The sequence below is a fragment of the Apodemus sylvaticus genome, chromosome 4, assembly GCF_947179515.1.
Source record: "Apodemus sylvaticus chromosome 4, mApoSyl1.1, whole genome shotgun sequence".
NCBI classification, from domain to species: domain Eukaryota; kingdom Metazoa; phylum Chordata; class Mammalia; order Rodentia; family Muridae; genus Apodemus; species Apodemus sylvaticus.
In genome coordinates this window covers 59,851,247-59,877,766 of record NC_067475.1, presented here as the reverse complement: position 1 = coordinate 59,877,766, position 26,520 = coordinate 59,851,247, and the positions used below count along the sequence as shown (strand labels likewise).

At 37.9% G+C, this 26,520-nt stretch overlaps 1 protein-coding gene across 2 annotated transcripts in view; it reads right to left on the bottom strand.

Moving 5' to 3' along the window:
* The window catches only part of Magi3 (membrane associated guanylate kinase, WW and PDZ domain containing 3), a 254,253-nt gene that overhangs the window by 24,126 nt on the left and 203,607 nt on the right, over positions 1–26,520 (bottom strand). For both annotated transcript variants that reach the window (XM_052179584.1, XM_052179585.1), the window contains exons 8-15: positions 21,476–21,570; positions 19,306–19,494; positions 16,247–16,852; positions 14,672–14,703; positions 12,399–12,555; positions 8,927–9,018; positions 5,686–5,878; positions 2,639–2,821 (exon numbers count right to left, since the gene is read on the bottom strand). In XM_052179584.1, the coding sequence (XP_052035544.1) occupies positions 2,639–2,821; positions 5,686–5,878; positions 8,927–9,018; positions 12,399–12,555; positions 14,672–14,703; positions 16,247–16,852; positions 19,306–19,494; positions 21,476–21,570 (1,547 nt within the window). The remainder of the gene's footprint in view (positions 1–2,638; positions 2,822–5,685; positions 5,879–8,926; positions 9,019–12,398; positions 12,556–14,671; positions 14,704–16,246; positions 16,853–19,305; positions 19,495–21,475; positions 21,571–26,520) is intronic.

Sequence of the window (26,520 nt, the reverse complement as noted above, 5' to 3'; positions counted from 1 at the left end):
CATATGTATGCATCCTCCCAACTCATAGACACATTGACATAAAAATTAATTTGTGTCTTTAGATCTTTTTAAAATTCAAAAGCTGCATGAGAGTAAAGGCTGAATATTTAGTGTTAACTGGAGGGTGGGTACTGTGTTGTCACAGCTTAAGACAAGTCCTTAGACATTCAGAGCATCTTGTCAAACAAAGTATCATCCAATTTGTAATCAATGGCATTTGTACTAGGAAACAAGTCTACATTCTCTAAGAGTTTCCTAGCTAAGGTCAATATTCATGGGTTCTTCATGACTACTGACTGATATGAATGGTGACAGTATTTTTAGATGGCACTGTGAATTAAGTTTAGTTTGCTGAGTGAAACAGTCCTTACTAGTATTTCTGAGTCATAGCTGGGAATGTCCTATAGACATTTAATAGACTTTCAATTGGATTGGAAAAATTATTCTTGGTCATGATTTATGTCCTCTACTTTGCTAGAATTATACAGTGATAGATTTTATTTTTACATGGGGGACAATTAATGTCAGAAACAAGTTCCCTTAAGCACAAAATGAAATCAAACACTTAGCAGTCCATTTTCCTTGCAAATAGAATAATTAGAAAAATGTCAGTGTAGCATGGGCCATGTCTTCCACCAAGCATTCTGAACTGGTGTATGTTCACCAACAGTGTAACAGGTGGTATGTTAGGAACACGTGACAAATCATACGGTGGCTCTGTTGTGACATCCTAAATCAATACCTTAGTTCTACTTCTTAGAAAAGATTTACTTATACATAGTGTCCATTCTAAATCTCCTGAGAAGAAATCATTCAGCCACTTGGCACACTGCACGGTTTGTTCAGACTTGGTAAATCACCAAACAGAATTCATCTCTGAAATCTCAGTGGTTCCCTTTTTTACTGCGTGGGCAGAACAACCGCAAGGCACAGCAGAATGGCGGCACGCAGCTGCCCACAGAGCTTGTCTGGCTGATGGAAGTGGTCAGCTTCTTAATTCAATGACACAAGGGTGTTAGCACGCCCCCAGTTTACAGGGGAAACCACAGCTCTTGCAGAGTATCGAACTTGTCCCAAGGTAAGGCTATCTGCTATTAAAGATAGAATAGGCTTGAATAAAAGACTGTCTGATTATGAAGCCTAAAAAATTAATGAAATAATTTAATTAGGTCAAACATTTATATACAGCCATTAAAATATTAAAGTGTAAAAAATTAATATAAACAAATTATGAAAATGTTTAAGCATGTTAGTAATGTATCTTCTTACTGAATTCACCTATATTGCTTTGTTTATGGTGAACATTAGATTCTCATTATTTTTTGCAGCAGTAGGAATAGAACATTTTTAATATAAAACTGTACAGCACTAATCACATAATGTAAAAATCTTTTACTATATTTATTGATCTGAATGTCAGGGATTCGATTATTATATGGAATTAAAATGACTAGTATGACTTTATTTAATAGTTATTTGTTTTGAAAAGTCTGACTTCCAAAGATGCTACATCAAAACTATTTCTTGTTTCATATTCTGACATAGGCAACATAATTGTCTTCACAGCATCGGTGATAGTTCAAATTCCAAGTGTTACCATAGCAACTCCTCTGGGAAAATGGAACTCATTTCAGTGAGCAGTGACCTGATACTACAGTAATACCCACCCACATTACGGTATCTTCTCCTTTTACATGCATATATTAGTTGTAGCAAGATTTTTGCAGTTTCCTGAAAATGTTTTCTTTTACATTTTTTCCTTTTTTTATTAAGGTCTTAGTCACCATTTAGTTTTAATAGGATCTCTACCCAAGAAGGCAAGAGCATATTCTTATGTGGTCAGGGATTTTTATTCTTCTGACTTAGAAAAAATAGTTATTAGATAAGCATAATACAAAAATATCAGTGTAGTTTTTCTTACCTGATATTCTATTGCATTTCATAATCATAGTTAGAGTTCTTATATTTTAGAAACATAAAGACAAGGCAAAAACATTTAATGAGCTGAATCCTAACAGCCTTGTGCTTGCTAGATTACCTCCCTTTTATATATACATTCATCCACCTCAGATGAAAACTCTGTCAACACTGGCTCAGAATATTAAATTTTAAGGGTTCTAATAAAATCTTGCCTTTTAGTGAAATATATATATGAAAGGCAGGAATGCTTCTTACCATTCAACAGGAATGTCTTATAGCTGGAATACAGTTATTATTTATAACATGAAATAACTAAGGTATAATTGGGGCAAGGTTTTCTATTTTCCAGTTTTACTTCTTCTGAACTGCTCTCAGAATTTAATTCATTTGTACTTTAGAAAATCAGTACCCTCTAAACTTAAAAATTATTACTTAAAAAAATTAATTTGTACCTTTTCCTAAATTCTTTAAATTAGATCCCTGGCATATTTCCTCAATATTGGTGAAAACTTTGTGGGTTTTTTTTTGGGGGGGGGTAGCATTTGAGATGCCAGAGAAATCAGAAGACTAAAAGGTTTAGATTGTCTGATTTTGGAATTAAGGACTTACTGCTTTAAAAAGATAAATCTCTAAAACAATTTATACAAAGGTCTTAATTCACTTAATAAACCCAGAAAACTGGATGTTCCTGGAGAGAACAGGCTATAGTAGCCCTTACCTCCTGGGGGTGGCTTGCTTTTAGAGGTGAGGATGACAAAACCAAACCCTTCATTTTCTTTCCTCTGTAAGATAACATCATAGGCCTCCTGGGGGGCAGACCTGGTTGGCAGCTCTGCCCTATTCAGACGAGGAGATCCATTCTGTGAGAAGGCTTGAGGGCTTTCATCCTCGGGTTGTTTCTCTATAATAAACATCATCAGTTTTAATATTTATGAAAAATAGTGTAGAAAATAGTTAAGTGCTAGATAAGTATTTTAGTGCTAGTCTATAAAATAAATGTCACTTCTAATGACCTAAAGAATAGAAATGTAGCACATTGCCCAACCTCCCTGAGAATATTGGTCCTAATCAAAGTACAGATGTAGCAGCAGAGGGTCTATCTGACTCCTAAATACTTAAAATATACAACAGATAAACTACAGATGACCTAATGTCATTTCACTTTCGAGAGAGAGTTCTTCAAAACCTCTACAAGATTAGTTAGTCAAGAAAAATTGTTGAGCCAGTGAGTTAGCTCACTTGAAGGCATTTGTCATCAACATATATACAATAAATGAATAAGTAAATAAATAAACCTAAAAAATAAACATAGTTTATAATAAATGAATTATTAGAATTGCTTTATTTTTTATGCTTTTAACAAAAGTAGATGATAGAAGTGACACAGTAAATGTTATCTAAAATTAATAGTAACTGTAATATAACTTAGCTCAGGGATTGATGATCACAGATGTCTGTGGAAGTGAAAGAATGAATGCTGCCCCAAACTATCTGCTATTTACACAGGATGCTTCTTATATAGGTGTTTTATAACTGATGTTTCTTGGTTGATAAGATCCGCTGAGGTCATTATGATACCATTATGCAACAAGTTGTGTGAATGGGTAAAGTCATATGGAATCTCTTACAAAGGGCAGTTAGCCTATACCCTTTTGCTGCTTTTCAATGATATACAAGAATTACAGAATAAAATGGGAGCTTTAATTGACTTGGAAAATAAACAAACCAAACCAAAAAAAAAAAACAAAAAAAAACAAAAAAACCACCAAAAAACCAAACCAAACCAAACAGAGGAAGGCTTATTTCTATGACAACTTGGTCAGACATCACTAAGAATCCTAGTGTACTGCATTTCTTAAAGACACAGTTATAAAGTCCCTTTAGCCCTATGTTTGCTTGATGGTAAGAATATTTTAGCTCTTGAGAATACAGCTTAGCTAGTAAAGTGCCTGGGCCATGCTGGGAAGGCAGAGACAGACAGATCCCTAGGGCTTGCCAGCCTAGTCTGTAAGAAAGTTCCAGGCCAAAGAAATATTCTGGAAAAAAACCGTAGATGCTGCTTTAGGAATAACCCCCCATCCCAAGGTTGTCCTCTCTGTGCACATGCCTCCCACTAGAGACATGAGCACACAGGCACATTTTAAAAGAATATGGGTTAGAATCTAAATATAATATTCTAATCGGTCTGTCATTATATGTTCCTTGGTCTTTTTCCCTTGCAGGTCTTAGTATTTTCTTTTTTTGTATGTTTAGTGTTTTATTATTTACCAAAATAAATTTTATTTTTGGTTCAAAAAAAGAATCCAAATATAATATACCAATATCAAGTTATTACTGAGAAAACAAGGGTAGGGATTCTTTTCCTATTGGAATGAATTAGTTAGGACTCTAATAATATCAAATAACTAGAAAACTTCATGGCATGTTCCCTGGGATACTTTTCAGGTTTTTACTGACCCAGCACAACCAACATGAAGAAGCAACAGTGCATGAAGATCTACAAGCACCTGCACTGGCAGGCCTTTTGTCACACTGCTGCTGCAATCTTGCTCAGGGACAGACTAGGGACGTGACACGCTCAGTATGAGGTTCAATCCCAACACCAAAAGTGGGCAAGTAACACTAGTTCTCAGGTTAATTAGCATTTACTTTTATATACTTGTCATGCAGACTTTCTCCTAAGTGCTAGAGTGCTAGTTGACAGTAAGTAGATCAAAATCCATCTCTTAAGGCTTAATTTCTTGTGCTACTAAACTCTCTCTCCCCACCCTCCCTCCCTCCTCCCTCCCTTCCTCCCCCTCCCTCTCTCATAGCAAAAATTCACTCATAAAATCCTATTCAGCAGGACATGGTGGTAGAGGAGAACAGATCTCTGTGTAGGCTAGCCTGGTCTACATAGTGGGTTCCAGGCCAGCCAGGGCTACCCTGCTTTAAAAAAACTATGCTATTCATTATTCACAAAGGTGTTGATAAGAAACTACAAGATCTGTTCATATTCTACTGTCATGGTTTATTTAGATGGTGGGCTCTGTAGTGCAGTTTTAAACCGAGACCTATTACTGCCTGCGAGTCTTTCTGTTAGTGACTGTACATGATAGTAATTACACTACAGAGTCTGGGGGTCCAAAGAAAATAAATGATGCACCTGACACCTAATGAGCACCACAAACACTAAACTGTGTCACACCTAAACTACTCTCTTCAGCACACACCCACGTGTACTGGTGTGGGCACACACGGAGACTCCGTGTGTCGGGTCTCTTACCGGCCTGCAGCTCAGCAGCCAGGCTACACTGGCTTTCCAGCAAGCCCTTAGGGCTCCCCTCTCTGCCTCCCCAGCAATAGGATTATAAACCATGGCATCATATTTGGCCTTTTATGGGGCTTATGGCGATAGAACAAACGCTGGTCCTCATGCCTATAAGGGTAAGAACTTTACTGGTTAAGTTTGTCTTACCAAAAATTTCTAAAGAGAAACATTCTACTATTTGTGAATATTTGGGATTTCATCATGATTAAGCCTTTTGATATATTCAGGTAGGGACTATCTTAATATGGTAAAATAACTATATTAAAATTTTAAAGATACTCCTATTTATAGTAATATATTGGTAAAATTGATTTATATGATATTATAACTTAATGCAGCAGACCAAAATTTATTTCTACTTTGAAAATCTATTTCTGGATCTTTTACACTACAAAGCTTAAAGTGTCAGCATATACACTGTTGAATATTGTAAAACACCCTATAAAGTCACATACCTCCATAGAAGATCTTCCTCCTGACAGTTAGTAACACGTGGCCATTTCGAGCAGCAGTGGTCATTAAGTCTAAGACTTGTTTGTGTGATTTTCCTTTAACAGGAATCCCATCAATACACATTAATTCATCAGCAGCACGGAGCCTACCGTCCTTTTCAGCTGCTCCCAGGGGAATGATGGCCCCAATATATATCTGTAAGATAGTGCAATATAGACTGGTCTATACAGTTCACTAAGATCAACTGAAGAGTTAAAGACCTAATCTATAAAAGGTGGCATTTCAGAAAGTATATACTCTCTAAAGTGGTACTTCAAATATCCACACTGGGTTATATAATTCTAGATCCCCAGAGTTGAGTCCAAGGAAAATACAAAGTTGCTTAAGAACTTAAAAAGCTTCTCTACCACTACAATGTAACAAAAAAAAAACACACATGCTTAAAAAAAAAGTCAAAGAGAAAGATGTCTATACATCATTGTTCACAGCCACCAGGGTCATTCTTATGATTCTCCCATATATACCATAGTCGATAAAACAAGTTTGGGCCATATAAGCTAGAAATACTTATTGTTCCTAAAATGTCAGAGGGCACATGGAGGTCATGCGTCATTGTATGGGTCAGAGCCTCGTGCCTGCTAGACCCAGTTGTTCTGTTCTCCGGCAATTAGAACCCTGTGATTTTATGGTACTTTTAGAACTACTAACCTTGACTTTTAGCAGAGAAAGGGTGTTCACAAGTTATTGAAGAGAAATTCTTTAACTGTCTAAGTGAACACTGACTAGCAATAAAATAGAAAGCAATAAAAACTTCATATGCTATCAAAACAAAAGTGTCTAACATTTGCTCTGTGAATAGCAATGGGCCTTAAGCTCTATGTCTCTAATGATCAATGTCATTGTAAGCTATATTATTGATTATAACATTTATATGCTGAATGGCTAAGATTAAAAATTCAGGAGATAGCAGGTGTTGGAGAGGGTGTGGAGAAAGAGGAACACTCCTCCACTGCTGGTGGGGTTGCAAATTGGTACAACCACTCTGGAAATCAGTCTGGCCGTTCCTCCGAAAACTGGGCACCTCACTTCCAGAAGATCCTGCTATGCCACTCCTGGGCATATACCCAGAGGATTCCCCACCATGTAATAAGGATACATGCTCTACCATGTTCATAGCAGCCCTATTTATAATTGCCAGATGCTGGAAAGAACCCAGGTATCCCTCAACAGAAGAGTGGATGCAAAAAATGTGGTATATCTACACAATGGAGTACTATTCAGCCATTAGAAACAATGAATTCATGAAATTCTTAGGCAAATGGATGGACCTAGAGAACATCATACTAAGTGAGGTAACCCAGACTCAAAAGGTGAATCATGGTATGCACTCACTAATAAGTGGATATTAACCTAGAAACCTGGAATACCCAAAACATAATCTACACATCAAATGAGGTACAAGAAGAAAGGAGGAGTGGCCCCTTGTTCTGGAAAGACTCAGTGAAGCAGTATTCGGCAAAACCAGAATGGGGAAGTGGGAAGGGGTGGGTAGGAGGACAGGGGGAGAGAAGGGGGCTTACGGGACTTTCTGGGAGTGGGGGGACTAGGAAAGGGGAAATCATTTGAAATGTAAATAAAAAATATATCGAATTAAAAAAAAAAAAGAAAAAAAGAAAAAAAGAAAAAAAAACCAACCCTGAGATTTCACCTCACACCAGTCAGAATGGCTAAAATCAAGACTCAGGAGACAAAAAAAAAAAAACAAAAAAAACAAAACAAAAAAAAAAAAACAAAAAACAAACAAAAAAAACATTTATATGCTATAAATGATACAGCACTCAGAAATGAAAGCCTTTTATATTTAAAGGACTAAATTCCTAAGAGTAACAAAGCAGGGCTTCTCTATTATATAGAACATTACTTCTCTGACAGTCAACACTAGGCAAAATATAAAACCAAAACTCACTGTTTGTTTTCTAAATTAATCCACATAAAATCCTGGACTTTAAATGCTTTATAAATATAACTTGCATCTTCTAGAATTTGAATTATTTTATATTTTGTTAATGCCAGAGTCAACAAGAAAACAATAGGCAAAGTATTAAGCACTATGCCAGCTTTCTATCGAGTAGTCTCAAGACTAGCTATTGTGGTAAGGCAGACAGTGGATTATGGGGTTCTGAGATAAGGAAAATGCCTTAGACTCTGTCTAATAAAGGCAGACAGAATTAGTTCAAATACACTTTTTCTCTGATACTCGGAATAAAAATCAGAACCCTGCGCCTGCTAGACACATACAGATCTATCACTGAGTTATAATTCTAGTTCCAAATAAGCTTACAAAGAACAGAAGAAAATTAATTAATGTTAAATACTCAATTTTAAATGTATGATTTGTTTGTTTGGCTTGTTTGTTTGGCTTGTTTGTTTGTTTTTCTGAGACAGGGTTTCTCTCCATAGCTTGGTTGTCCTGGAACTCACTCTATAACCAGGCTGGCCTAGAACTCAGAGATCTGTTAATGTATGGTATGCAGCACTATGTTAATTTAAGAGACAATGACAGACATAGAAACATGGTATTCATGTCAATAAAATTATTTATTAAAGGAAAAAGAAAACCCAGTAAACTTAAATGGGGAAGAGAAACAAAACAAAAACTCCCATTGCAGTGGTCTGATGAGCCCCGTCTCCCACAGGCCTGGTTTCTGAACACTTGGTCCCTAGTGATGTCCCTCTTCAGGAGAGTTATAGAACCTGTGCAGCTTTACAGGAGGAGCACATACTGGGAGTGAGTGGGTTTTGAGAGTTTATAGCCATGCCCCACTTCTAGTTCAGTTCCTGCTTCCTACATGTAGATGGAGATGTGATCTCTCAGCTTCCTGCTCTGGCACGTGCTCCATGCCTTCCTGCCATTGAAGATTCTCCCTTGGGAACCATATGCCAAACCAATTCTTCTTCTCAGTTGCCTTGATCATGGTATCTTATCATAGTAATAAAAAGTAACTAACACAACCTATATTCCACCAAATCTCCATTCAAGAATATTAATTTCAGAAGGGAGGCAGTGGCAGGGTATTCCCTGTGACTCTGAGGCCAGCCTGGTCTACATAGGGAGTTCCAAGCCAGAGAGAGCACATAATGTGACATTGTCTCAAAACCCCAAACCCCAAATGAAACTAAATGAAACCAAGCCAAACCAACAAACAAACCCAGGACCATCACTATGCCACAGTGTGTACTTACAGACTGGTCAGGTCCATCTCCTCCTAGCACCCTGAAGCCAAACCCGGATTCTTGTTTCCGAAGAAAGACATCCAGATCTTTGGTGTTTGGTGCTAAGGAAAATAAGAATATATAAATATAATTTATTTTAAAAGGATTAAAATAAAGTTTAATATTTGATAGAAAGATATTATAGAGCATTCAAAAACTATAATCTCAGAACACCTGATATGTGAAAATATATGTGAGAGCATATGGAAATTCCTGTTTCAAAAGCTAAACAAAACTGTGTCAAGACACATTAGATTACCATCCCCACTCCCAGCCTCTCAGTATTACACTGCCACTAACTTCTAATATTGTCCAATCAATATTGCAACATTAACTTCGGAATTAGCCAACTGAAAGTGCAAATGATTTAAGTTAGGATTTAAGCAGAGTGCTTTAAATCCTAGGAAAAGAAAGCCTATAAAATGCCTTATTTCTTCTTGGAAGCAAATAGCTTTGTCTAAGAAAAGCTATTTAATATGAGCTCTTTACTTAACCTAAATGTATAAAATGTTAGTATTTTGAAAGAAAAAGAGAAACTGATGTGTATCTCTTAATGCTCTCATTTTCTAGGTGGCTAAACTAAGGCCTACATAACTCCCCTAATGCCGTCCAGGAACCGGTAGGACTAAGATTTAAGCCCAGCTTGACTCCCCAGATGCCAGCCTACCCCCATAATCTGTCCCTAAGGAGCTAAATACATTGAGAATATTTATTCAGAAAAGTCGATTTTACATCTAAGATTCTGTCTCTAGGAAAATGTTAGCTTTATTCATAAGAAAGATGAATTTACTAAGAAGAAAAAAAATAGAGAAACTGCCAAGAAACTACATAAAAAGTGAAATATGGTGTAGGGTAACTTCCTGGCAATTCTTTGGAAGCAAGCTCTTTGGATGAATACTTCCTACCAGAATCATGGAACTTTGGGTAGAGGTGGTTCGCTAAGGGATGAAACACCGGCTCAACGGTGAGGAGCAAGGTTGTAGGTCCAAATGCCAGTAGCAACAACATACCAAAACCCAGCAGATAAGGCACTGGCATTAGATGAGTCAGGCTCACAAGGTGGCTTCTTGACCCCTGCTGTGACTCATGGACAAGTGGAAGGGGTGAAGGAGATAACCAGCTTCACAGAGTTGTTCTCTGACCTCTACACCCACATGTGCCTGTGGCATGTATGTACTCATTCACGTCACATACATATATACATACAGTAATAATAAATTTAAAAAAGAAAAGGAAGAGAATCCATGAGTCAAACTCATTTGTTTTATAGTGGGCCCGAAGCCACTGTAGAGTTCATACCAATATTAAGACTATACCAGACAATGAACAGCCTGGAGAAAGGGGTTCTAGGCACAGTTTAAATTACTGCTTTGCTAGGCTTGTAGCTGGTTTGGTCCTCTCCTTCTGAATATGGTAGGCAGGTACCAAGACAGAGATGTAAGGCTAGTTACACACACATGCAGTCAGGTACACACACTGTTCCCACTTGTGCATTCCTTTTACAATGCAGATATAAAGTTCTATTTTTCCCAGTAATTTATTTCTTTTATTCACTTCACTTTACATCCCAATCACATCTCCCACCCTTCTCTATTTCTTAAAAATAAGTCAATTTTTAAAAATCAAGCCTAAATAAACCTGAAGATTTATCATCAGTAACTAAATTAGTGTAAAGGGATACTTAATTGTATACTTTTTCTTCTCTTCCCAGTTGACTCCTTTAAGAAGTCTGCTGTGGTTTCCTGACATACCACACTGATTATCCTCCATCCTCCAGCCAAAAACATCTTTCTAACATATAAAACTAGCACTACTTTCTCTGTAGTTAAGTGTATTCTGTGGTTCTCTTGTATTCACCCAGTTTCAGCTTCCTTTTCTGCTGTCCATGATCTGTTGTGCTCTTCCTTTGGCTTTCCTGCCAATTCTTACACTGCAGCTCACAGGCCAGGGAAGCCAGTGTACAGTACTCCTCCCTTTGTCTTCTTCAGAGCATCTCATTCTTGAAAGCTTATGTGTGCTTCCTGTATAAAGCACTGCCTGATGCTGCGTACCTCCCATGCTGATAAACTGGCTATTTCCTGTTCTGCATCCCAAAGTATCCAGTGTATCTTCTTCCTACACTGTCCCTGTTAGGCTGTATGTACCTGTTCTGAACACCATCCTCTGGGCTATGAGCCCAGCACACTTCCGCTGTGCCCCTCTGCTTGTGCTATGTATGTTTATTCGATCACACATTTGTCTGTTCCATTTGGATTTAATACAATTTCTACATATATTATGTAGCAGTCTTCATATGGGTCTTGAACCGGAACGGGGGTTATCCCAAAAGCTGTTGCCCATCTGTGGGGTATGTTCTTGTAGCTGGGCTGCCTTCTCTGGCCTCAGTGGGAGAGGATGTGCCTAGCCCCACAGAGACATGATGTGCCAGGGTGGGGGGATACCTGGGGGGACCCTTGCCTGCTCAGAAGGGACGGGGGATGGAAGGATTGTTAGAGGGGATGAGAGGGAGGAAGGGCATGAGAGGGATGTAAAGTGAATAAAATAACCCTATTAAAAATGGGATACAGAGCTAAACAAAGAATTTTCACCCACAAAACTTCAGATGGCTGAGAAGCATCTTAAAAAATGCTCAACATCATTAGTCATTAGGGAAATGCAAATCAAAACAACCCTGAGATTTCACCTTACACCAGTCAGAATGGCTAAGATTAAAAACTCAGGAGACAGCAGGGGTTGGTGAGGATGTGGAGAAAGAGGAACACTCCTCCACTGCTGGTGGAGTTGCAAATTGATACAACCACTCTGGAAATCAGTCTGGCGGTTCCTCTGAAAACTGGGCACATCACTTCCGGAGGATCCTGCTATACCACTCCTGGGCATATACCCAGAGGATTCCCCAGCGTGCAATTAGGACACATGCTCCACTATGTTCACAGCAGCCCTATTTGTAGTAGCCAGAAGCTGGAAAGAACCCAGGTATCCCTCAATGGAGGAATGGATACAAAAAATGTGTATATATACACAATGGAGTGCTATTCAGCCATTAGAAACAATGAATTCATGAAATTCTTAGACAAATGGATGGAGCTGGAGAACATCATACTAAGGTAACCCAGTCTCAAAAGATCAATCATGGTATGCACTCACTAATAAGTGGATATTAGCCTAGAAAATTGGAATACCCAAAACCTAATACACACATCAAATGAGGTACAAGAAGAACGGAGGAGTGGCCCCTGGTTCTGGAAAGACTCAGTGCAGCAGTATAGGGCAAAACCAGAACAGGGAAGTGGGAAGGGGTGGATGGGGGAACAGGGGAAGTGAAGAGGGCTTATGGGACTTTCGGGGAGTGGGAAGTCAGAAAAGGGGAAATCATTTGAAATGTAAATAAAAAATATATCGAATAAAATTAAAAAAAAAGAAATATTTCACAACTACTTACGTTTATCTTCATATAAAGTCTTAGATTTCAGGTAGACTTCAGAAGGATCCAGTTTCGGCGATCCTGATCTGATTATGCTGGGTGGAAAAGGCATAGGCTGGGGAATAGGCTCATCTATAGTCTCCAAACTTCCTGAATTTTCCTTTGTATCTGTTTTCTAAAATGGAAATAAAAGGGCCTTACTTAGTATTTTCAAAATAAGATGGTTGGTTATTTTACAGAACCATGGTGTAAGCTGTGGGTGTTAAGTAAGCAGAGTTGTATAGGCAGCAGAATTACAGAAGGCTGGTTGTATGTCCACCGATTCACTTACACAGCCATCTCTATGCGGTTAAAACAAATTTAACTTATATTATTTAAAGAGTTTACAGTGATTAAACTAGAGGGCTCTGGTTTTATATTTAAGCAATCTTACCCCTTCCTTTAGCACCAAAACACAAAAAGACTTGGAGATGAAGGTAATTAAATACAAGGCAGTCACCTCCTATTCACTACCTTAGCTCCTAGTGGCAATGTTAAGATAATATTCTTTTTAAGAAACTGGGTTGGGAGTGTTATGCCTCCTGATGTATGACAAAACTTCTACTGGCCAATGCAAATCCATCTAGGAAAACACCCATTTTGGCCAGAGAAAAAAGGAAAAACAAAATACAAATATAACTTTCCTAAAGCAGTCCGGCAGTTATGTCTATTTTATTCATCATCCTTGCTCGCCTCATGATTTATGGTGTGTGAGGGTGGGTGTGCAGAGTGAGGTCAGAGGACTCCTTTCAAGAAGTCAGTTTTCTCCTTCCCTGTAGCTTCTTCGATCTATCTCAGGTTGTCAGAGGGGCACAGCAAGAACCTTTAATCACTGAGCTATCTCACTGGCTCCAAAGTGAGTTCTTTAATAACAAATTTAAATACAATTTAAAAAAAAATAGCCTAAAATGAGAGTTTGAGGTCAGCTCTGCTCTCCTGTATTTTCTTTAAGAGGAAGAGTCATGGGCATATATATTAATTAGCACTGACTAGAATGCAGGGATATCAGCTTACACAGGAGTACTGAAAAGATGGATCTTTCCCAAGTGTTGTGCCACAGAGAACCCCTTACTGACCTAGACTGTGAGATGGCAGCAAGGTGACAGAGCCATCTCCCCTAGCCCCATATGTTCTAGGATTCTGTCAGTGTCCCTAAAGGTCACCAGAGCCTTCCATCATTGTCTTCAGTGTCACCATGGCTGTAAGGGAACTTACTATGAAATACAGAACCGAAATGGTTGCTAGAGGAAGGAGAGGAATGAGAAAATACAGTGGAATCTCAACTGATTGGACAGAAGGAACTTCTATTCATGCTGAACCAAATGATACAGAGAGCCCATAAAAAAGCAGAGACAACCCTAAGTGATAACCCCCTCCAAGTCCCACCCTGCTTGTCCTGATCCATTCAACCGAAATTTTTGCAAATTTAGTGTGTTGGAAGGAAATAAACCTATTTAATACTATGTGATCTTTCCTTTAAAAACCTAAGACTTTTTGTAGAAACCAGCTTTCTATTCCAAATAGGACAGAGCATTAACTAAGCTGAGGTTTTAAGTATAATTGTCATTATATCCATGTAAGTACCCACAAATGTATGTTATGCCTGGTAGAGTTTCTTCTACAATAATAGTGCTACTTGGCACAACCATTTTAATGTCTATTTTCTCCATATTGATCTTTAAGTAGGTTTTTCAGTTATTCAAATGAATAACAAAGAAGACACAGTTTTAGATTAAATAGTCTTATTACTTGATATAATAAGATTTAGCTCAGAAGGTAATAGTTATTTTGGAAAATTTTGCATAGTCTTAAATTCAGGATCATCTAAGTCTGGGGATTAATAGTCACCATGAAATTATGATCTAGTATCTAGTCTCCTTGGACACCAGCAAGAAGATATGCTAATGGCTTGCCATCTGTCCTGATAGTTAGCTACTCCTTCCCTGGCTCCTCTGTAGCAAACGAAAAGGATGTTTACACAGGCCCTTCAACTGCCCACTTTATGACTTTGAGAACAGAACCACTAGTAGTCTGGGCCTCCAGTGCTCTCCCAGTACAAGCCTTAACCAGTCTAGCACAGCCTTCAAAGGGTTTCCTACCAATGCTTGGGGTTTCTGACCTAAGACCCCGGGCACTATGCCTCTCTCTGATTTCTCATAGCCATCTTCATAGCAAGGAGCTGCTCTCCAGAAGAAAGGAGGCAGCTCTTTCAGGGTGTGAGAAACACACTGGAGAACCACCACAGTACTCACCGTTTTGGCAGTTTTAGTTGGTGAACAAGGACCTAAATTAAAACAAAACCAAAATTAAAAAACAGAAAATGTTCTTACACCAAATAATAATGTCTATGATAAAACTTTAATTCTATCTAGTATAAACTATGTGTCAGGCATTACACATCTATTATCTTCAACTTCACAACATTCCTGAGGCATAAATGCTAGAACCATTTAATAGTTTCTTAAATCACAGAAATAGTAAGCAGAAAACTGACATCAACCCATCTAATATCAAACCAGGGCCTCTGCATTATATTTGTTAGAAAACTCTCAAGCACTTATAAAGGTATTTCCTTTAAAGATCTGTTTGTTTGCTTATTTTGAGTGAGTGTGTGTGTATGTGAGTGTGTGTGTGTATGTAAGTATGTGTGAGTATGTGTGTGTGTGTGTGTGTGTACACACTCTAGCTTTCCATCTGTTTTAGCTACTTCTTCTGGTTCCTCTGAAATGGGATGTTTAAGAAGGGCTTCAATTACTCACTTTATGACATGGAAGACAGGACCATTAGTAATGTGCACACATGGAGGTCAGAAGAGGTTACTGTATGTCTTCCTCTATTACACTCCACCTGTTCCCTTGAGGCAGAGGAAGGATTCCTACCTGAACCAGAGGCTCACAGGGTGGAAGTCAGTAAGCCCCCATGATCCATCCTTCTCTATCCCCTTCTGAGCTAGGGTTACAAGCATGCATGGGTTGCCTGGCTTGGCCATATCTGAACCCCATTGAAATACTTGCCAGCTCCATCGCAAAGATGCCTTTTAACCTGGTTCTGAGAATACTGTCCTATATCTCTTGGAAAATACACCAAAAGAGGTCAAAGAAATGAGAATAATGAAAACCTCTCCTAAGATATAAAGTAACTTTGTACCTCAAATATAAAAACTAATAAGAATCAAGGTGATAAGGAAGACAGCCTAAACACTAGTCATTCAAGTAGCATGGACTTAAGAAAGTCTACTGAAATACAACTCTGTAGCTAGTCCTTAGAATTAGATTCATAATGTCTAGGAAAAGTTCATGTCAGTTGATAACCTTAAAAAATGAAAATTTTCACATTTTTTTTCACATAAACATTGTGAGGTTCAATTAAAACTTACAGGTAGATCATAGAACTTAAGATGCTGGTCAGGTTAATATGTCCCAGATATTTTACTCACACATAAAAATGTTAGCATTTCAGACCTCTAGTGTAGTATAGAGTTTCCAATGAAACACCACAGGCTAAAAAGTCAATTTCTATTATTGTTATCAACCAAGAGAATGAAATTAAGAGTATGTATTTTATCTGATATAGCATAGTACCATGACTTTCTCTAATCATTTAAATTATAAATCAAATTTAAAAAAAACTTTCATGGGGAAGAAATTATATTCATAATGGACATGAATGAAACCAACAATCAATACACAAAGCTAAAAAAATACACTGCTGCTGAAACATGCAGACAAAACCACGAGGACAATGCACACCAACTTCCAGGGAACTCTGTCTGGCTTGTAAGGGAGGGTGATGCTTAGAATGAGAGCCATTCTTGGGGTGTTACTCACCTCCTCTTAAGATAAGCAATGGAACATCTGCACCTACTGGGAACTGCTTTAGGACTTCTACGACTTGGAGATGTGTTAAATTCTGCACATTCTGATGATAAATTTCTTTGATGATATCCCCTTTTTGAAGGCCTTGACACCACTGGCTATCCAATATCATTTTCACCTTCTGTCCAGTTGGGCTGTCAGCAATTGCAAACCCAAAGCCTTTGGGGCCCTTCATCAGAGGGATAGTCACTAGCTCAGGCTGGGAGCCGCCTGACGATGCCAAGGATGTTCTCTGCTCACTGGAGTCAGAGGGACCATTGAGACGATCACTGGCCAAAATTTGTCCTGATTTTCCATTCTGATCCAAAACCATTGCTCCCAGTTTAAAATCCTGAGTATTCATGCATGTCTCTCCCTTTGTTAAAGATTGTCCATTGATGACAGGGGTAGCAGCAACAATGTCCACAACAGGATCTTCACTATCATCAGGAAGTGGATAACCGCGGCATAAAGTAAGGTTGACATATTGGTTGACAGGTACCAGTTGAAACATCTGAACAACATCTGCATGGGTGTTACCAAGGACACAGTTGCCATTGATGTCTACAATAACATCACCTGATAAAATACAATCATGTTAAAATATTAAAACCACCAAACAAGTTAATCTTTTTGTTGGGGGAAAGGGAAAACACAAACTCTGAAACTACATTTGAAGTCTGAAACTCTAATTGTTTCTAAGTGTTGAAAAGAGATTTACAATACATGTATTTGCTATGTTATGACTGTGACATATATATATCTGCATCTTTTAAGATTTATTTTTAGGGGCTAGAGAGATGGCTCAGCAGTTAGGAGCACTGGCGGGACTCCAGAACTCCCAGTACCCACGTGGTGACTCACAACCAACTGTAAAATGATCTGATGCCCTCTTCAGGAGTGCAGGTATACATACAACAAAGCACTCAAAACTGAACTTTAAAAAAACAAACAAACAAAAAAACCCAAGAAAAACCGAGATTGGGGCACTCAGGATGGCCATGTCATCTGCAGACACCAAACTCTGACACTATTGCTGATGCCAAGATGTGTTTGCAGACAGAAGCCTGGTATGTCTGTCTTCTGAGAGGCTCTACTAACATCTGACCAATACAGATGCGGATACTCACAGCCAACCATTGAACTGAACCTGGGAACCCTAAAGAGCTAGAGGAAGGAATGAAGGAGCTGAAGGGGATTGCAGCCCCACAGGAAGAACAACAATATCAACCAACTAGAACACCCAGAGCTCCCAGGGACTAAACCACAAACCAAAGAGACACATGGAGGGACCCATGGCTTCAGCTGCATAACAGAGGATGGCCTTATATGGCATCAATGGGAGGGGAGGCCCTTGGAGACTTGATACCCCAGCAAAGGGGGATGCTAGAGGAATGAGGTAGGAGTGGGTGAGTGGGTGGAGGAGCACCCTCAGAGAGGTAAAGGGAAGGGGAAAGAGGGGGGTGGGTGGGATGAGGGATTTGTGGAGGGGTAGCTGGGAAGGGGGATAACATTTGAAATGTAAATGAATAAAATGATTAATAAAAAACAAGACAGTGTACTTTCATACATACATACATTTTAAAACAGATTTATTTTAATATTCTCATTTACTTGTTCTAAGTGTGTGTCTGTGTCAATATAAGTGTCACGTGTACAGTACAGACAGAGGACAGGCCATGGTGTTGGGCTCCCTGAAGCTGGACTGTTCTCAGCCACTTGGAAGTGAGCAACCTGGGCTGGCTGAAAGGCCAGCAAGTGCTTTAACCACTGAGACAGCCCCTGAATGTCAAATTATTAACCATCTTACCATCAAGTGTTATAATCTCGAAACTCAAGTCTGCCACTTAAAAGCCCTCCAACTTCTACTGTAATTGTTAGTGTACTTTCTGAGTCATTACTAAGTGGCTATTCAAAACTCAGGAAAGTGTGGATATTTAGCACACATAAGAAAATAACTCTATTGGCTACTAATATAAACATGTTATTCTTAAATGATTCTTAAATTCATTCTAATTTTTTAAAAAGAGGAAGATTAGAATGACATCAGATCATCAACTATTTTACTTTAGGATCTTTTAATAGATTTTGCTTTTTTTAAAGCTTGATTTCAAATAGAGAAAGCAGCAGCAACAATAAAATTAAGACAAGCAATGACAATATTAATAAAGTATTAAACAAAGTATTATATAAAAATTATACAAATCCAAATGTTAATAAGATACCAGAAGATGAGATTAATTAATTCTTATAAGACTTAATTTTGTCTTCCTCTTTTATAATATGCTCATTGTATAGAATAATCCCACAGAATTTCAACAGTTGGCAATTTTTTTTGAGCAGCACCTTGACTTTTGAAATTAGTTATCCAACAACAAAATAAAATAAAATTTTATTATCTCATCTATTTGCTTTTATTTCATATAGTTATTTAAAAGGTTACTGACAAATAAAGGTGCTTTAATTTGTTCTTATTGCACTGAGAGTTCAAAAAATCAGGACACATGGTGTTGAAAAACTGTTACATAGTTGGGGCTGGAGAGATGGCTCAGCCCTTAAGAGGACTGGCTGCTCTTCCAAAGGATCCAGGTTGAATTCCCAGTGCCCACATCTCTAACTCCACTCTCAGGGCATTTATTGCCCTTATCTGGGTCCTTTGGATCTCAAGCACATACACAGAACACATATATATATGTAGGCAAAATATCCATATACATACAAAACTTCTTTTAAAGTACTCTATATCAAACAATCAATTAATCTTCTGAGATGACTATCAAATATTCTTTCTTATAAACAAAGTATTATCTAAAAATTATACAAATCCAAATGTTAATAAAAAATGTGTTTTCTCTAACAGTTTCTTATTAGAAAAACTACCACCCTTCAAACTAGCAATGTATTTAATTTGGGGACAAACTGTTTTAACAAAGTAATCTGAAGTTTCAATGATACAGTTTATTGTCCCCCTCTTTGCTCTACATTTTGTTAGTGTATCACTACTCTTGTAGTAATTCTGACAACCTTTTTACCTGGTGCAATTTTCCCATCCTGAGCGGCAGGACCATCTTTGAGCACATTTTTTACTTGTAGAAATTCATCAGGCCTATCTCCACCAATAATCGTAAAACCAAAGCCCATTGTGCTTTTTTTCAGTGATGCTCGAACAAGGACACCTTTAAGTTGGGATGGGTCCCGAGTAAAGTGTGTTCTTTCCACATCTGAATCAAAATAAGAATCAGGTTTAAAAATAAAAATTACACTGAATAAATATAGTCAATCTTTAATATGTTTGTATAACCTAAGTAAAAATAACAATAAGAAAACCCTAAAGGAAAGGAAATCTCAGAAACACCGAAGGAACAGAACAGTTAGAATTTGAGTTAACAAACTAAATCTTTGGGGGGCAGGGAGGGTAGTTCTTGTCAATAATATCTTTGAAAGACTTCCTGCCCCCACTGCCCCTGCTTCGCTGCTGTCTCTGCACTTCCCCCCCACCCCAGACTGCACTACAGGAGCCTCCTCCACTCAGCTTCACTTTCTGTAGTTTCAGTTATTTAGTCAGATGGATTCCAAAAATATTAAATGGAAATAAACTATAAAGTTTACATTGTATCCTGCTGAGAGGTGTGAAATCTTGTGCTATCTTGGCTCATGTCTGGTACACAAACTGTCCTTTCATCCAGGAATCTGCTGTATATACTACCATTTGGCAGCTGCTTCATAGCCATTTGGTTTTCAGATCAATTCTCTGTGGCACCACAGTACCTATATCCAAGTAGTTCTTATTTTACTTAAAGATAGAACCAAGGCACAATACTAGTATGATTTGGAAGTATCACAGAAATTGTAAAGATTTTCCATTAGGTGAAAAGGTTAGGGGCTAGCAAGAAATGGCTGCGTGGTTATGCACTAGGTACTCTTACTTGCCAGCATCTACATGGTGGCTCTCAATGCCTGTAACTTTAACTCTAGAGGACCCAACACCCTCTTGGACTTCTGTGGGCATTGTTCATATGTACTGCACAGACATACATGCACATAAAATTTAAAACTGCTTGAATTTATCAGAGGTATATATTCACAGAAGAACAGTTAATGTAAGGTTTAATGCTCTGTACAACTTTCAACATCTACTACTACTGGTAGTCTTAGAATCTGATGTACTCTCATCAGATAAAGGGTGACTCCATATTCATTTACCATGATGAAAGTTATCATTTATTATCACCACATAACAATTCCTACTATAAGCACTTTATATCTACTTATATACACATGAACATAAAAGTACCCTCCTTCTGAGATACCTTCAATGTCCAGATATACCTTCGAGAGGAAGGTATCTCCAGAGGAGGGTATTATTCTTATTCATAGATTAGAAAACAGAGGCATAAAGATTTTAGGGAACTTAATCAAGGTTCCATAGTGAGATTCATGACTGCCCTTCAGCTAGCACATTTAACCACTATTCTAAATGACATGTCTCACTACATATTATGACCATTATCTGCCAGACTGAATTGCTGGGGATAGGGAATGACTTATTATCAAACATTTTTGGACATATAGTGACTAGTGAAGCATGGGATGTATGAGAAGTGCTAAAAATATCTATGAAGCTGAACATGTCTACTAAACTACATGTAAAGCTTAAGGAGGCACCTATGAAACTAGAAGAACTATATGTCTCACAGACAAAAGAAGTGGGTCATACTGTATTCTACAGCATCAACAGAAATGCTTGGCTATAATGAGACATAAAAGAAAGGAAGGAGACAAGGAAGCATAACACCAATAAAAAGGCAAAATAGTCTGGTAGATTTACTTAACACTGATTACTATTGGTTGGTGGAGAATTTTGAAGATTAAATCTATACATTTGACTTAAGTAGTTAGCTCAGAAGTTTTAGTGAACTATAGAGCTAATACTGACCTTGCTTCAAACACAAAGAAACAACTTTATCTTTAAAATCAAACCTTAAATTCATACAATTTCATATTTTTTTATTTAGTCATGAGAATCATCTTAGTATTCTCACAATGCTCAGATTTTTCTGTTAAAAGATTATTTATATCTTTTTCAGAGGCAAAACATTCTTTGTTGAACTTCAAAGATTTTGCAATAAAAGGCTCAAATTCATTTTCATTAACTTACCATAAATACTTCACATTTTACTAAAATGAACAAGTAAGTTCTACCTGTTTTTGCGGAATGAATTTCAGCTTGTCCTATCTGCTTTTTCCTTTTGGCTTCCTCCACAGGATTTTCAAACTGAGTTTTCTGGTTGAGGTGACTGTAAAATATAGAGAAATGTGCAGTTCAAGTTTAGATGAAAGAGTTCTATTTATTTTCCTAAGTAAAACATGGTACTAGTCCATCACGAAGGCTAAGGAGTATGTTTCTTTAGGAATGGAGCACAGAAAGGCTGAGAGAGCAGGAAAACCAAAGGATGACCAGAGGACAAAGGTGCTGAAGCTTATGTCAGTACTTCTCCACAAACCCACCAATGAACAATAGAACTACTGCAGAAATTCTCTTCCTGCAGCAATCACAAAAGTACTGGTCAGATAACCTTTTTGAAGGCAATTAACAACAGAAGAATCTGTAAGTTTCTTCAAAATAAATCAAGCTATCAAGTTACTCTTGAGAATATCAGAATGTAAATTCTCTAGAGCATTGCCTCAGTACATGACATCATTACCTTTCTACAGATTTGCCCATGTAAGTTCAGCACTACTGAAGAAAATGACTTTTTCTCATATTATAGAACTCTGATTTTACACTTTAATTTCTTCACAATTGCATAACAAATCAGTTAAATAAATGAAACATAAATTTAGCAGGCCTTTGTGACTGAATACATTCACAACTGACTCTTTGAAAGCTTAGCACTCCGGAGGAAAGCAGAAATGAAGAGAGCCTTGGGGCAGGTGATTACCCAGTAGTCTTCAGTAATCTACAGGTTTCCATGTGTTACACACGGAAGTATAGCGCTGATATTACGGCAAGACACTTAAATGATAGTAACTTAAGAACTGTGTTGTGGCAAAAGAACAAAAACTAAAAATTCTGTTTTGAATCATGATGAAAGATAATTCAGAGGCTAATGTGATCATATTCTACCATGTAACAGTGCAAAGATATTTTAGCCAAATGATGTTTTCCACTAAAATCTGCTTTAACAAGAAATGAAATTACAGAACACCAACAATTAAGCATCAAACTATGAGAATTTCAGGATATGATTATCTTTATATAGATCGATTATTATATAATCTATATCTATATAAACAGTGATGCAAATAATGCTTCCTTTGCTTCATGTGCTATTAATGGCAAAAATGAGGAAAGGAAGAACATAGTAAACCAAGCAACTGTTACAGCCCAGGATGTTACTGCTTTTTGTCTTTTGGACATTAATTCTAGTGTGCGTCATGTGTGTGCTGGCACCCTTGGAGGTCAGAAGAGAACACTGGATCTCATGGAGCTTGGGTTGTAGGTTGCTGTGACCCACTAGGGTTGTCTGGAAGAGCAGTTCATGCTCTCAACTCATGAACCATTGCTCCAGCCCCACTTTAGTACATCTTAACTTTCAACAGATGAAAATCTTAGTATTCTTAAGGAAAACCCCTAAGGATTAGTACTTAGGAGGAAATAATCCTGTGCAGGGAAGAACTCTGGCTGCTTTTTTATATCATTAACTATAATGACTCATTTTGCTACACTGGGTTTAGAATGACAACAAAATAGTGATTTGTATTTCTATCCTTTTTGATGTGTGCAAGAAGAGAGTAAAGACATGTAAGAAAGTTCTTAGATAAAAGAATTAAGATTTAATGGAGGAATCCATTGCATCTACTACACTAGACAATGTTAAAAAGCTACCCTCCATATACAACAACCAGTGAAGTACTCTTCACTTTGTTATTTATAAGCACATATTAAGATGAATGGATTAATTTGTCTAACCATGGGATAAGGACACTCTCAACGCAAAGAACTTCTTGATTATGGGAGTAGAATGTTATAGATCATCAGAAAAAAGTTCAGGAGGCAGCTAGATAAGCATGATTAAATATCTAATATATAATTTGCAATGTCATCTGAATTACAATTTTGTCTTTAATACCTAGATTTTAAAAATTAATCTCAACAAATTCATGAATGATATTAAGATATGAAATCAGACATATCTTTTGATTGTTGCCTAAGGGTATTATGATTCTTTTTTTTAAAGATATATTCTTTATTTACATTTCAAATGATGTCCCCTTTCCTAGTTCCACTCCGCTCCCCCAAAAATCCCCTAACCCATTCCCCCTCACCCTGCTCACCAATCCACCCACTCCCACTTCCCTGTCCTGGAATTCCCCTATATTGGGACATCTAGCTTTCTCAGGACCAAGGGCCTCTCCTCTCTTTGATGTCCAACAAGGCTATCCTCTGCTGGATATGCATCTGGAGCCATGGGTCCCTCCATGTGTACTCTTTGGTTGATGGCTTAGTCCCTGGGAGCTCTGGGGGTACTGGGTGGTGTGTATTGTTGTTCCTCCTATGGTGCTGCAAACCCCATCAGCTCCTTGGGTTCCTTTTTTAGCTCCTCCACTGGGGACCCTGTGCTCAGTTCAAAGGTTGGCTGAGAGTGTCCCCCTCTGTATTTGTCATGCACTGGAAGAGCCTCCTATATAAGGCTCCTGTCAGCAAGCACTTGTTGGCATCCATAATAGTATCTGGGTTTTTTTTAGCTGTATATGGGATGGATCCCTAGGTGGGGCAGTCTCTGGATGGTCTTTCCCTCGGTCTCGGCTCCACACTTTGTCTCTGTATCTCCTCCTGTGGGAATTTTGTTCCCACTTCTCAGAAGGACCAGAGTATCCATACTTTGTTCTTCCTTCTTCTTGAGCTTCATTTGATCTGTGAATTGTATCTTGGGTACTCCAAACTTCTTGGTTAATACCCACTAATCAGTGAGAGAATACCATGTGTGTTCTTCTGTGATTGGGTTACCTCACTCAGGATGATATTTTCCAGTTCCAACCATTTGCCTAAAAATTTCATGAATTCAGTGTTTTTAATTGCTGAGTAGTATTCCATTGTGTAAATATACCATATTTTCTGTATCCATTCCTACATTGAGAGACATCTGGGTTCTTTCCAGCTTCTGGCTATAATAAGGCTGCTATGAATATAGTGGAGCATGTGTCCTTATTGCATGCCGGGGAATCCTCTGGGTATATGCCCAGGAGAGGTATAGCTGGGTCCTCAGGAAGTGTCATGTCCAGTTTTCTGAGGAACCACCAAACTGATTTCCATAGTGGTTGTACCAACTTGCAATCCCACCAGCAGTGGAGGAGTGTTCCTCTTTCTCCACATCCTCCCTAACACCTGCTGTCTCCTGAGTTTTTAAACTTAGCCATTCTGACTGGTGTGAGGTGAAATCTCAGGGTTGTTTTGATTTGCATTTCTCTATTGACTAATGATGTTGAACATTTCTTAGGGTGCTTCTCAACCATCCAAATTTCTTCAGGTGAAAATTCTTTGTTTAGATCAGCACCCCATTTTTAATAGGGTTATTTGGTTCCCTGGGGTCTAACTTCTTGAGTTCTTTGTATATATTGGATATTAGCCCTCTATCAGATGTAGGGTTGGTGAAGATCTTTTCCCAATTTGTTGGTTGCCGTTTTGTCCTTTTGACAGTGCCCTTTGCCTTACAGAAGCTTTGTAATTTTATGAAGTCCCATTTGTCAATTCTTGATTGTAGAGCATAAACTATTAGTGTACTTCTGTTCAGGAACTTTTCCCCTGTGCCCATGTCCTCAAGGGTTTTCCCCAGTTTCTTTTCAATTAGTTTCAGTGTGTCTGGTTTTATGTGGAGGTCCTTGATCCACTTGGAGTTGAGCTTAGTACAAGGAGATAAGAATGGATCAATTCGCATTCTTCTGCATGTGGACTTCCAGTTGAACCAGCACCATTTGTTGAAAGGTTATCTTTTTTCCACTGGATGTTTTCAGCTCCTTTGTCAAAGATCAAGTGACCATAGGTGTGTAGATTAATTTCTTGGTCTTCAATTCTATTCATTGGCCCACTTGCCTGTCACTGTGCCAATACCATGCAGTTTTTAACACTATTGCTCTGTAGTATTGCTTGAGGTCTGGGATACTGATTCCCCCAGAAGTTTTTTTTTTACTGTTGAGAATAGTTTTAGCTATCCTGGGTTTTTTGTTATTCCAGATGAATTTGAGAATTTCTAACTCGGTGAAGAACTGAGTTGGGATTTTGATGGGTATTGCGTTGAATCTGTATATTGCTTTTGGCAAGATGGCCATTTTAACTAAATTAATCCTGCCAATCTACGAGCATGGAAGATTTTTCCATTTTCTGAGGTCTTCTTTGATTTCCTTCTTCAGAGACCTGAAGTTCTTGTTGTATAGATCTTTCACTTGTTTGACTATCTTGGTTTCTCCATCTATTGTGATTGAGAGTTTTGCTGGGTATAGTAGTTTTGGCTGGCATTTGTGTTCTCTTAGGGTCTTGTATGAGATCTGCCCAGGATCTTCTAGCTTTCATTGTCTCTGGTGAGAAGTCTAGTGTAATTCTGATAGGTTTCCCTTTTATATGTTACTTGACTTTTTCCACTTTCTGCTTTTAATATTCTTTCTGGTCTGGTCCAGTCTGTTTGGAGTTCTGTAGGTTTCTTGTAAGTTCATAGGCATCTCTTTAAGTTAGGGAAATTTTCTTCTATAATTTTGTTGAAGATATTTACTAGCCTTTTAAGTTGGGAATTTTTGCTCTCTTCTATAGCTATAATCCTTAGGTTTGGTCTTCTCATTGTGTCCTGGATTTCCTGGATGATTTGGGTTACAAGCTTTTTGCATTTTGTCTTTTCTCTGTTGAGTCAACATTTTCTACAGTATCTTCAGTACCTGAGATACTTTCTTCTATCTCGTTTTTTTTTTCTTTCTCTTGTCTATGACTCTTGATTTCTTTCCAAGGTTTCCTATCTCCAAAGTTGTCTCCTTTTGTGATTTCTTTGATCTTTCTCCTTCCAGTTTTAGATCCTGGATGGTTTTGTTCAGTTCTTTTACATGTTTTTGTTTTCCTGTAATTCTTTTAAGGGATTTTTGTGTTTATTCTTTAAGTGCTTCTACCTGTTGACCCATGTTCTCTTATATTTCTTTAAGGGAGTTATTTATGTCCTTCTTGAAGTCCTCTATCAGCATCATGAAATGTGATTTTAAATCCA